Here is a 14062-nt window from a genome sequence, read left to right on the forward strand (position 1 = left end):
GACTCCGAAACTGACAGCAGCAGCAGAAATACTACCATTTTGCGAATCCCAACAAAGGAGGAGACGCACAAAACGATAGAGGAAGTGGGCGATAGCTTGGCGAAGCTCACAACCAACAAAGTTGTCTGGGCGAAATGTAAGGAAGCAGGAACGCAGTTTCAGGATGCTTCAAAGGGGGCTACGAGTATTCCTCCCCCTCCAGTGGAGTGGGGAAAGAGGATCAAGTTTCCTGAGAAACCAAACACTACGAAGGCGCAGAAAAAGAGCTTCCCACCTTCAAGTGATCCGGAAGAACCAAGTCAAGGACCTCACAAAGGAGACTGTAATAAGAATCTCCAATCCTTAATCTCGTTTAAAAGATTTTCCGAACAAAAAGTAATGTCAAAACTTTCTGTTAAGGGGTCTTAACGTTAACCCGGAAAAACTGAGATATGTTTTCACTAGGAAAAGAAAACTGGGGCACATCGATGAACCAGTCTTCCTGAGCAAGACAATCAAGATTTCCAATAAGGTTAAATATCTAGGTGTGATTATGGATAGAAAACTTAATTGGGAAGACCACATCCAAGAAAGAGCAAACAAAGCTGGGCAACGTGCAAAAGGGCTATAGGGTCAAAACGGGGTTTCAATCCAAAGATGACACACTGACTATTCAAAAGCGTAATTAGACCTGTTTTAACATACGTATCTGTACTCTGGTGGACAGCAATGAATAAAAAATGCAATGCCAAAATATTACGCCGAATGTGCAGCTTAAGCATTTGCGGTGCAATGAGGACAACACCAACTAGGGCTTTAGGGACAATTCTATGTATACACCTAATAGATATTCAGATACGGTACGAGGCGGCCGTCACGGCAATAAGGCTAATAGCGACGAGTGGATAAGTAAAGGTAGCAGATGTCGACTGGAAACTGTTGTTATACAGATGGCTCAGTGCTAGAGGGGAGAGCGGGACTGGGACTTTTTGTTGAAGAACCAAACACCGTAATATCTTTCCATTTGCCCTATCATAATATGATCATCCAACCGGAGGTCCGGGCTGAACTGACCTGATACTTACACGAGACCGGCTACCGTAAACGTCTTAACGTCCAAAACAGTTAATTCAAACGCTGTTTTGGAATGTATAAACTTAATCAACAACTATTCTCAACACGGTCCAGTACGCATTATATGGGTTCCATATCATGTCGGAGTTAGAGGTAACGAGATAGCGAACTCTCTCGCCAAAACAGGCAGGGAATTAACAACAGTCAACTTAGACAAGCTATTGCCGCTAAACGCGTCACGTTTAGAGTTAAAGAAATGGGCAAAAAATGTCATATGGAACAATTAAGGCGTAGGGAAATCCACAAAAATTTTTCGGGGGGCCAATCTAATGAGATAAAAACGAATCTTTTATTACTAGGTATTTCAACCACCTGGCTTAAGTGTATATCCACCAGAACATGTGTGAACATGTGAACCTGAGGGTAATGCTAGGTGGAATAGGCTGGTGTAGAGTATCACAAAGTCGGTTTTTCCCGATTTTCGTCCCTTCCTTGCGGTTTATTTTGGCACAGAGAAACTTTTTGGCATCAAAGTGGTATCAAATTCATTCATACACTGTGCAGGTGTAGGGTATAACATTTTGAAAAATGTTAACATTACGGATTTACAACCACAATTACCAAATTTAGTACATAACCACATACAGCCGTTTAATAACCATAACCATCGCTGCTGTGGGGAGTGGAGATTTTTCCAGCTGTTGCTAAATAAAGTTTACCAGAGTTGTTGTACAAGTTTTGTTTACATTTGCATTGTTATTGGTTTTGAGTACACAACAGGAGCCCATTGGCTCAACTTAGCCACCGCACGGTGGTGTAGTTTTTGCCAAGACTTCAAAGCGAGTAGTTCAATTGTCGGTTCGGTGCAGAAATCCCAATCAATTCGATGTAAATAAATTTGTAAATTACCTATACAAATATTGGTGAAGAGCCTAAAAAATGGAAAGAATATCTAATAAGAAAAATAATCAAACAATTTCAGCATTAAATGCAATGCATAATTTATAATTTAAAAGTTAACAGTGAAGCAGAGATATAAATAAATAAAAACTATTTTGCAATTATTTAAGTAATTGTGTAAAATTTTGTGCAAAATTATTGTCTTGCGCCATTTCGTAAGATGTGTTAAATGCAGCTTGCGTGTGCGTTATTTCCTAAGTTCGAGTGCAATTTAACATTGTTTTGGAGTCAAAAAGAAAAAAAGATACACTGGAATATAGCTGAGTAAATAGAGTGTGCCTTGTCTTGGGATTTTGAAAGCAATAAAATTACCTAAAGTAGTTAATAATATTTAAATGTTATTACTAACAAGTGGTTTTTGTGTCAGGTTTGGAAGGAATGGGCCAATATTGTTCATTTTGTATCGGACCTAAATAAATATAATATAAATATAACAATGTGTCAGGTTTGGACTATACTGATTACTTCCATCGCCTTTTATGAGACATGTGATAATTTTTAGAAAATGTTAAAATGTGTTTGAGGTACCAGATACAGTCGACCGAAGTATTTCATTTTCATGCTTCATCTAACACATAAAAAATATTGATATGGGCAAGAAAAGAAAATTCGAACATTTATATCGAATTTACGGGAAATCATTAATTCCATATTCATCTCAGGTTTCTGGTTAAGAGAAATATTTAGATACAGCAAGTAGTAAAGAATTGCCAATATGTTTCGCAAGTTATGACAAATACAAGTATTGAAAATAGTGACCCTTTGTGAGTGAGGTACCAAAAGGGGTTCTTCACAACAGATCTTGTGTTAGCAAAAATGTTTGGATGTGCGAAATTTGAAGAGATTTGAATGCTTATTTCGCCTTCTTCGAGCGTTTGGTTTTTCAAAAATCTTGAACCCTATGTGGGGGAGAAGAAATTGTCCGATCTCTACCATTTTTACACCCTCAGCCTCAGGCTACAGAGGATATATACAATTTGATACGGTCAAAACGTGCCTAGCCGAAATAACGGTTATAGACCCTAGGTCTCTTTGGACCAAATCCGTTTCAAAACATTTGGAGTCGATCTAGCGATGTCCGTCCGTCCGTCTGTCTGTCTGGCTGGGGCGTACGATAACTCTCATAGGAAGTATTTGATGATCCAAAATTGGTACAACGTAAAATTTTTGTCAAACTTAGATCGAGTTCGGAGATGAGCAATATCGGTCCACTCCTTCTGGTACCTCCCCCACAAAAGTTCGAAATTTTCAAAAAATATAATATATAATCCGATTTTGCTCCAACTTTGCATATCCTAATATTTGCGCCAGTGCAATATCGGCCCACTCAAGTACCTCCCCCACAAATGGTCAAAAATGTGAATAATTACAACTCTCATAAAATGTGATGTAAGAGTCCGATACTCTTCAAATTTCGCACATCCCAATATTTATATTAACCCAAGGTCTGGTGTTAAGATGGGCAAAATCGGTACACACCTTCGGGTACCTCCGCCACAAATGGTCGAAATTTGCAAAAAAATATTTTCTGCCCAGAAATGAAGCAATAATCTAATTTTGCTCTAATTTTGCAAATTCTAATATTTGCGTCAGTTCTAGGTCTCGTGAAATCAACATCCGATTCCATTACAGACATGGTACATCTCAATATTTCCATCAACACAATGTCTGTTATAAAGATGGTAGAACCCTTTCCGGTACCTCACCCACAAAGTGACAAAATTTTTAAATACTTTTATCTGTCATAAATTGTAAAACAACTCAGCGATTCTTTACAACTTGCTATATCTAAATATATGTCTCTCATCCAGAATCCTGAGATGAATATGGATTTTATGATTTCCTATAAATTGGATATAAATGTTAGATTTTCTTATATATATATACCGATACTTTTTTACTTGTTTTAACAGAACTTGTGTTGAAGGAAATATTGAAGTGTACCAAGTCTGAATGGAATCGGATCTTAATCATGGATACTCAACATTTTGACCCTTCGCGAGGGAGGTACCAGAATAAGTAAACCAATATATCCCATCTTCACAGCAGATCTTGGGTTAGTACAAAAATTGTGATGTGTGTAATTTGAAGAGAACCGGATGCTTATTTCGGATTTTATATTAGTTTTGTTTATTCAAAACATTTACCCTTTGTGGGGGAGGTACTAGAAGAAGTGTACCGATATATTTCATCTTCACACCAGACTTTAAGTTAATAAAAATATTGTGATGTGTATAATTTGAAGAGGACCGGATGCTTATTTCGGATCTTATGAGCGTTTTGTCTATTCAAAACTTTGACCCTTTGTGGGAGAGGTGCCAGAAGGAATTGTCCGATCTCGACCATCTTTATAACAGATCTTGTGTTTATGGATATACTGAGATGTGTCAAGTCTAAATGAAATCGGATATTAATTTTGTGTTTATGAGCTTCGTGAATATTCTAAATTTTGTCGTAGTAGACCGATATACCCCAATTTCACACCTGACCTTGGGTTAACAAAAATATTGTGATGTGTGTAATTAGAAGAGAACCAGATGCTTATTTCGGATTTTATATTAGTTTTAGTTATTCAAAACTTTTACCCTTTGCCTGAGGTCCGAATGGTCCGATCTCTACCATCTTTATAACAAATCTTTTGTTTATGGAAATATTGAGATGTACCAAGTCTGAATGGAATCGGATGTTAATTTCGTGTTTTGTGGGCTTTATAAATATTCAAAATTGTTGACCCTTTGTGTGGGAAGCACCAAAAGGAGTGGGCCGATATATCCCAATTTTACACCAGACTTTGGATTAATAAAAATATTGTGATATGTGTAATTTGGAAATAATTCGACACTTATATCACATTTTATGAGAGTAATATTTATTCAAAATGTAAAGGTACTTAATTAAGTTGGACAATAATAATTTTCGCACCTGACAGATGCTAATATTAGGATTTGCAAAGTTGGAACAAAATCAGATTATCGTTTCTGTTTTTGTGCATTAAATTATTTTCTTTGAAGCTGTTGACATTTTGTGTGGGAGGTACCAGATGGGAGATATTGCCCATCTCCGAACTCGGTCTAGGTTTGACAATTATATTACGATGTACCAAGTTTGGATCAAATCGGATACTCCCTTCGAGAGTTGTCGTGCGCGCCACCATCCAGACAGATAGACAGACGGACGGAAATCACTAGATCGGCTCCATATGCCCTGAGACGGATTTGGTCCAAAGAGACCTAAGACCCTATGTTCGTTATTTCAATGTGACACGTTTTGGCCGTATCAATTGATATATATACCCTCTCTAGCCATATGGCTGAAGGTATACATAATTATTGAGCTATATCCCTTTGTATTGAACAGCATCAACAGGTTATTGTAATGCTTCAATAGTGCATGTAAAATTATTTCTCTTCTTATGTTTATTTAGGGAACTGAATTGTAAATACAAAAACAAGTTTGCCTCCCAAAAAAATACCTCCAAAAACAAATCCACCAAAACAAACGTCAATAAATATAGTTTTGTAATTGTGTCTTGATAGCCTTGTAGTACTGCTACTACTGCTCTGTTTATTTTTTTGGTGGAGGTAAACCCATAAGTGCTTGTGTCTTAAGTCTTTTTTTCTTTTGCAAATAAAAAGACAAACTAGAGAATCAACAAAAAAATGTAATTGTTATGTGTTAAATATAACTGAGCCGTAAATGACCTTGAATTTGAATGCTCTCATCAGCGTCTAAATTAATAAGCAAAATAATCTTCTTCACATATTTGATGATAAATATCAAAAGCTCAACGATGTTTCCAAAAAAATTAATTAAGAGACAATTTTATAGACTTTTCCGAATGACAGAGGGGCAAACGTTAGATGAACTTGGAGGAACAAAAAAAATATTTTCATTCATCATCTATCTACCTTTGTTTGCAACATAAAGAAGCGGGAAACACTTTCTGAGGTGAGCTATGCATTTCCGTTTGATCATGTAAAGGGTAATTTTTTAGCTATTATCTGTTTGGCAACGCTGGTTTAAACATGTTTTGTTTCACTGCTAAACAGCTTCAATTTGGTCTGTAATTTAATCATGAATCGTCTTATAAGCGAACAACACTCCCAATGAGTACTCTGTTAAGCAAGTTCAAGAAAAGAAAAATGTTTAACCACAAGGCTAATTTTGGCTCAATGGTGCGTAAATAAGCTGAATTGTCGAGATCAGACAGAAGTACCAATGTATCATAAAGCTATCAATTTCTAAATGTCTAAAAAAGTCAGAGTTGGTGCGGTTTATGGGCTAGTGGCATCATTGGACTGTATTTCTTCATAAATGGTGTGAATAGAAATGTAACTGTAAATAGTGAGCGATACGATTTGATTATATCCAATTTTGTTTTGAGCTTGACTTGCATGAAACGCGGTTTCTGCCACTTATTGAAAGGTAGTTCTATGAACATTTTTTTTACGTTCGAAAGGTCGATTTAACGTCTTTTGGATAATTTTTTGTTAAGCTATGTTATAGCTCATGTCAATTCAGAAGAGTCCGCTTCAATTGACGCTTTGGAAGGCATAATTCTTGAGATGTCGGCCTAAATGTTGGAAAGAGTATGCCAAAATTGGACTAAGCGTATGGACAATTGGAGGCACAGTTGCGGTCGATATTTGCATAATCTTCAAAAATGAAATCCTATAGCTTTTTAAAATCAGTCGTTATATAATAATAACGATCAAGTGTCCGCAACGTCGTCAGAGAAAAGTCCACCTTAAAATTTTAGATTCATTCCAACAGTTAGTGTTAGGACTTTTTAGTACTTAAAAGGCAAAATTTGTTCAGTTTGACAAACACTTTTAATCAAAACTTCATATATCGTACTAAATTTTCGGACTTTCAAGATTTTTTATATTATTAAAGTTTTCCCTTTTTCGGAAAGAATAATATGAAAATTTTTCCTTTTTAGACCGAAAAGTCTTCAAAGTCTTTCATTTTGTAGTTTATCGAGGATGATATTAGTAAAACCATTGTAAAATGGACCCCACATTCAATTTTTCTGTTCAAAACTATTTCAAAGTCTCCATATGAAAACCCTATAAAACAAAAGTGACTTAAACATCAAATTTTAGAACTTCATTTCAAAGTCTCCATATGAAAACCCTATAAAACAACAGTGACCTAAACATCAAATTTTAGAACTTCAGTCCTATCCCTTGGCTTAGTACAAATTTGGTAAAATTTAGCAGGCATATCTAAAAAAAATCTACATTGCTTTATCCTAGACCCCAGAAGTGGTCCAAAATTAGTACCATTTAGTATTTTCCTTTATCCAATACCAAAATTAGTACAACTTAGTAATTTTCCAACAATTTTAGTACATATTTCCAAAACAACTTCCAGGTACCAAGAGAGAACTCAGTATTAAATTTAAGAATTCCAGCCATCCTTTTGGCCAAGAACAAATTTAGTATCATTTAGTTTTTTTCGAACAATCATAGTACGCATTTCCAAAGCCAAGACCATTTCTTTACCACAGACGCCAACAATAACCTCTATATCAAATTTCAAATCTATTCCTTTAGCCAATAGCAAATTTGGAACTATTTTGTACTTCTCGTACAATTATTATACACATTTCCGAAGCCACCACCATATCTCAATTTCAGATACCAATATAGATTTGAGTAGCAAAATTGAGGAATCCAGCCCTATCGCTTCAATCAAAATCAAATTTAGTACCATTAAGTACTTTTCGTTAAATTTAATTCACACTTCCAAAATTACTTCCATAATTTAATCTCAGATACCAATAGAGACCTCAATATCAAATTTCGGGATTCCACCACTATCCCTTGACCCAATACCAAATTTAATATCATATAGTAATTTTCGTACAAATAAACCAAACCAAACCACCGCCAAATCATAAACACAGATGCCATCAATAATCTAAATATAAAATTTCACAATTTTATCAATATCCCTGTACTCAATACCGAAATTAGTACCATTTAGTACTTTTCTTACAATTATAGTATACATTTTCGAAACAACTTCCATATGTCCAGGCTACGCATGAACAGCTGCCGTAACACCGGATTTCAGAATTCAAGCACTAAACCAAACTCTTCCAAATGTATCCATTTAGTACTGTTTGCACACATAGTACGCATTTTACAAACTACCTAGATTCTCATAATTATACCCTCATTGAACTAGGACTAGGTCTCTTTGGACAAAATCCATTTGAGGACATTTGGAGTCGATCTAGCGATTTCCGTCCATCCGTCCACGATAACCCTCGAAGGGAGTATCCGATTTGATCCAAACTCGGTACATCGTAATATCATTATCAAACTTAGATCGAGTTCGGAGGTGGACAATATCGGTCCACTCCTTCTGTTTACTGCACAGAAATGCAGTGTCATATGCGAAAATAGACAATATCGGTTTACTCCATCAAGTACCTCCCCCACAAAGGGTAAAAATTTCGAATTATTATGATCTTTATAACGTGTGGTGTGGGAGTGCGATTGCCTCCAAATCATACAGATTAATTTTCTTCTGGATCTCCCCCACAAGGGTCAAAATAGCATCCGATTCTCTTCAAATTACACACATCACAATATTTTTATTAACACAAGGGTCAAAATTTTGAATATTCATGAAGCTAATAAAACACGGATATAACATCCGATTCAATGCAGACTTGAAACATCTTAATATTCTTAACATCACAAGATCTGTTATAAAGATGGTAGAGATCGGACCATTCCTACTGGTACCTCCCCCACATAGTGTGAAAGTTTTAAATTACCAAAACAATAATAAAATCCGAAATAAGCATCCTGTACTCCTCAAATTACACACAAATATTTTTGTTAACGCATGATCTGATTTGAAGATGATATATATCTGCGACGGACTTCTGGTATCTAATCCACAAATAGTCATAATTTTCAATACTTTTATCTGTCATAACTTGAGAAAACAGACAGTGATTCCTTACAACTTGCTATATCTAAATATTTCTCTTAACCAGAAAACTGATTAACCAGAGATCTGATAAAAGTGGATATAAATCTTCGATTTCCTTCAAATTTTACATACACCAATATTTTTATAGGTATTCCATGTTTTCTAGTTCATTCTGTATGTCCAATATAGAGTATTTAATTTTTTAGTGCATTTTAGTACTTTTCGTATCATTTTGTACCAATTTCCAAAACCCCATTCTTGTCTCCTACACTAAGACTGACCCTCGTCTACTCCTTTATATATAGAAATGTAACTTGGAAATGGAATAAGTTCAAAATGGACTTTGACTAGTATTTCTAGAACTCGCTAATACCGGTTTCGTATAAATGTTACAGATATTGATCTGCGTGTATAAATAAAATAACTATATAACCAACAAAGCTTACGAATAAATCTTCAGAATCAACATCATATCCAACATTTAACATCTTTTAATTAATACTACATTCCGCTACACACAGGAAGCAGTAGACCTCATATAATTGTTCACTACTTGCCAATCATGAATTAAACTCGCGTACTTATAAATCTTTTCATTTTACTTCATAGCTACTTCAAGGAAACGGAAAAGGGCAGGGTATAAGATAACAAAGGCGAACACAAAGAATAGTCAGTCATTAACGACAATGACAATCTCCAAAAACAGCCATCACAAATCGACAACAATGGCCTTGGCCTACGTTACAGCATTAATCGCATTTTGTGGCATCACCATAGGCAGCACAAATGCCATTGAACAACCCTCGATACGGGAAGAGATGTCACGACTCTTAGGCAAATGTCATTTACAGAGCGATGATTATGATTTCTGTATGAAAGATGTATTCAACGATTTGAGAGCGTATTTTCCGACAGGTAAGCACTCTAAGGGATTCTGTTTTATTTCTATGATCTAATGCTGTTTTGCTTTTCTTTCAGGCATTCCCGAATACAATGTGAAACCATTCGATCCACATCATGCCTCATTTGTAGAACTACGGAGGGGAGATCAAAATGGATTGGGTTTCAAGTTAATTTTACGCAATGTCTCCGAATATGGTTGGACCCAATCGGAAGTTACCAAATTCCATTCGGACTTTGAACAAAATCGCATTATCTATTCGCAATATTTTCCGGAGAAAAGTTTGAATGGATGGTATGAGTTTTCGGCCAAAGTGTTTGGTACACTCATTAAGAGAAGTGGATTTTGGAATATGACATTATATGATTACAGGTAAGTTAAATTAAGTAATCTTTCAAAATTTTATTATTTAATCATAAATTTGGTCTTCCTTCTCTCTTTCTAGTCAAACAACAAGTGTCCGACGCCTGGGAGCTCCTGGTACGCTATTGAAAATCCATGTCGAGGTGGATCGCATTGGTGGCATGCGAATGCATGTTGGTGATGTTTTGGCGCCGGGTCGTGCTCGCCTTGACAACGTATCTGATGGAGTCATAAACAGTGCTTGGCCCTTGGGTTTACCCTTCATTAAGCCAATTATCAATGAATTGGTTAGCACAGCATTTACGGATATCTTCAACGAATCATTTCGATATTTTCCCTTACATCAGTTCATTAGTTAATCGTATTTGTTATTTATATTTTGTTTCGTAAAGACAGGATTTTTTCTTGTTCAAGTCACTATTGTTGCCTATTTCAAAAGAAACGACTGTTACTTTTAGTTTGTTATTATTAGCATAATTTATGTTTTTTGTTGTTTGTATTTTATGTGAGAGATGGTGATTTTTTGTTAAATAGTCTTACGAATGTATGCTTATACTTTTTTCTAATAATACTCAATCAAAAGACGAAATAAACTAAATTAAAAATTAAGGGAGCCTTTTTCTCTTTTTTTTTTGTTTTTCAAAATTTTGAACCCTGTGTGGGGGAGGTACCAGAAGGAATCTTGTGTTGATGAAAATATTGAGATGTACCAAGTCTGAATGAAATCAGTTTTTTATTTCGCGTTTTATGAGCTACAAGGATTATCGAAATTTTGACACCTTATTGGGGAGGCACCAAAAGGAGTGGACCGATATATTCCATCTTCATACCAAGCCCTGGGTTAATAAAAGTATTGTAATATGAGGAATTTGAAAACAAACTGACTTTTACATCACATTTTATATAAGTTATAATTATTCAAAATTTTGACTTTTGTGGGGGGAGGTACGCGATAGTGTGGACCAATATTGCCCATTTTCGCACCTGACCTAGCACTGATGTAAATGTTAGGATTTGCGAAGTTGGAGCAAAATTAGATTATCCTTTCTCTTTCTTCCTTTCTCCTAGCAGTAAAATGTGTTTCGACCTTTTGTGGGGGAGGTACGTGATGGAGTGGACCGATATTTTCCATCTCCGAACTCGTTCTAAGTTTGATAGTAATATTCCAATGTATTAAGTTTGGACTAAATCGGATAATCCCTTCGAGAGTTATCGTGCGCACCAGCCGGACAGACAGACGTCGGTAGAAACAAATTTGGTCTAAAGAGACAAACCGTTATTTCGATGAGACACGTTTTGGCCGTATTAAATGGTATACACCCTCTCTTGCCATATAACTGAGGGTATAAAAATTTGAATATAATTATAAAACATCAACATTTTAAACATCGGAAGGTACCTCTATATGGGGGATATAAAAAATGTGGGCCCATACATACAATTTTCCAACAACTATCAAAATCCAGACGATTCCATTAAATAGAGCAAGGTATCAGTATACGATAATGCGGACTTTTGTGCTGAAAAGATAATTCAAGTACAATTCTGAACTTCAAGTTCCAAATTTCAAACAATTCCGTTCAAAATTATGGATTATATTACCAAAATATTAGATATATGGGGGCTATGCGATATTATGGATTATCCATCTTCGAACTTGTCATGGCTGCAGATAAAAAAAAAAGTTCTATGCCAAATTTTACTTTCCAATTACAAATCGTCTTGACACAATTAAGGCATAGCTAATTCAAATTGGAGTTTTATGCTGATCAAGACATTATATATTTTTGATTGGTTCCATATCGAAAAACTGTCGATCGAAACCAATTTCTGTATGCTCTTTTGATGCTAATTTTACAGATTACCGGACTTGGTAAACCCAGTGGATTTAAATTGCATATATGTCAAATAAATCTTTATCAAGGGGATTAAAGTGGAAAAGGATTAAAAATATCAATATACGTTAAGATTAATATTAATTGCAATTTTGGTTGAAAACAAATTGGACTTAATTATAGCCATTTCTACCAGTTTTTTTTTAGTTTTGTCATTGTAAAATAAGTCCTGTTTTATACTTGGCGAGTTTGCTGGCGGCACTTTTCATCGTTCTTTTTTGAACTTGCCTCTTATACAAGACAGTTATTTTTAGGAATTTTTTTAATAAAAATAAAATCACAGGAAAACTTGCCTAATATAACTTCAGACTGATTTCGATCGAAATTGTTACGACTTCGAACGAGAGACTTTGGCTTCTGATCCCTTTTCTATGACCTGGCTCAATTCTTCATGTTTTCTACTTTATAACTAAATTCTGCTTTACGCTGACGCCTAAATTACGCGGTTTACGACAAATTGTCATTTGTTTAAAGTGTAATCAAAAGGATTGAAAAGCTAAATAGTCCGTTTTATAAAACATGTTCGATGTAATTAAGGTCTTGAGTGTGGAGACCAATCAGCAGCATGGGTCTCTTTTTTGTACTCCGCTCAACAATTCAAATACAAATTCATAAAAAGATAACTCTCCATATTAACCAAATAAAAGAATTCACTCATTTACAGATCTGTCAAAATTTTATTCAAACATTTCGCAACGGAATTCTGTCATCCATTCAAATGGTTAATCTATTACAAATTTGAAGCAAATCTTCAAACATATGTTGGTAGCCGGGCAACAGCTGTTCATAGTTTGACACATGAAAGCATGCACAAAAATGTAAACAAGTGGATGACACATTTCTCAAAAATTCTTTGCTGACGCTCAGTGGGTACAAGCACTGATTTTTGTTTAATTTATTAAATTTTTTAGATATAACAATAAGGATACATAACAGAAAATGGAAGTTGAATTCAGTAAAGAAGATTTCCGTCTACCCGACATCAAATACGAATGTAAGTACATGATGACACACAAATGGAACTCCCTTGAATTTCATCATTTCAATATTCTATTTCATATCCAGATTTGGATCACACTGCCGATGTACAGTAAGTTAGCAAGACAATTTCATCACAAAGTTTTGCTACAATACTTATATTTCTATCTTTTCCCATTCTAGACTCCATGCCTGGGGAGAAACTCTGCAAGAGGCATTTGAACAATGCGGCATGGCCATGTTTGGCTACATGACTGAATTGGATTATGTTTCTGTGGAAACCTGCTACCAAATCGAAGCCAAAGGTGATGATGTCGAAGGACTGCTTTTCCATTTCCTTGATGAATTGTTGTTCTTGTTCTCAGCCGAACCTTTCCTGATTTGTAGACGTTTGGAGATAACCAAATTCGATTTAGAAAACTTTGAAATCGAATGCAAATGCTATGGAGAACCATTCGATTTGGATAAACATCCCCAAGGCACAGAAGTTAAAGCAATCACCTACTCTGCCATGCAAGTTATACAAGAGCCTGAAAAGAATAATTATGAAGTATTTGTAATTATAGATATTTAAGTTCACTGTTTGATTATATTTATTGTAATCCATGATTGTAATATAGTAAAATTAATCGGATTTGAAAATGTGTGTTCTTTTAAAAATACTTGATATTTTGCAAATATAAGTTTTACAATATTTTTCTAAATAAAATATATTTTTGTAATAAAATAAAGACGAACAACCACACAAAAAGTATACGCACCATATATCAGTACCGCCCTGTATTCGGTATTTTGACGATTTTAGGTACAATACTCACCGAAATTGTTTGAGATGTCGTATTTGAAGTTCGTAATGGATGCTACAGCCTGTGATTTTAGCTACATTATTTACCGTTTATTTCAAGTTTCGAATTTGAATATGGTAATGGCTTATGACAAACAATGCCTATGTGGGTCC

The 14062-nt window shown here is 35.1% G+C and overlaps 2 protein-coding genes across 2 annotated transcripts; both read left to right on the forward strand.

The window, feature by feature from the left end:
* Positions 1–1863: 1863 nt before the first annotated feature.
* Positions 1864–10806, forward strand: LOC101889419 (uncharacterized). Its single transcript, XM_020037335.2, has 4 exons — positions 1864–1941; positions 9577–9882; positions 9946–10240; positions 10314–10806. Exons 2-4 carry the CDS (start codon positions 9654–9656, stop codon positions 10588–10590), a joined length of 801 nt encoding a protein of 266 aa, XP_019892894.2. The 5' UTR covers positions 1864–1941; positions 9577–9653; the 3' UTR covers positions 10591–10806.
* A 2159-nt stretch (positions 10807–12965) lies between these two features.
* On the forward strand, positions 12966–13738 carry LOC101888078 (protein archease-like). Its single transcript, XM_005185156.4, has 3 exons — positions 12966–13120; positions 13192–13216; positions 13288–13738. Exons 1-3 carry the CDS (start codon positions 13066–13068, stop codon positions 13676–13678), a joined length of 471 nt encoding a protein of 156 aa, XP_005185213.1. The 5' UTR covers positions 12966–13065; the 3' UTR covers positions 13679–13738.
* Positions 13739–14062: the final 324 nt, after the last annotated feature.

Source organism: Musca domestica, unplaced genomic scaffold (assembly GCF_030504385.1).
Source record: "Musca domestica strain aabys unplaced genomic scaffold, Musca_domestica.polishedcontigs.V.1.1 21, whole genome shotgun sequence".
Classification (NCBI taxonomy): Eukaryota; Metazoa; Arthropoda; class Insecta; order Diptera; family Muscidae; genus Musca; species Musca domestica.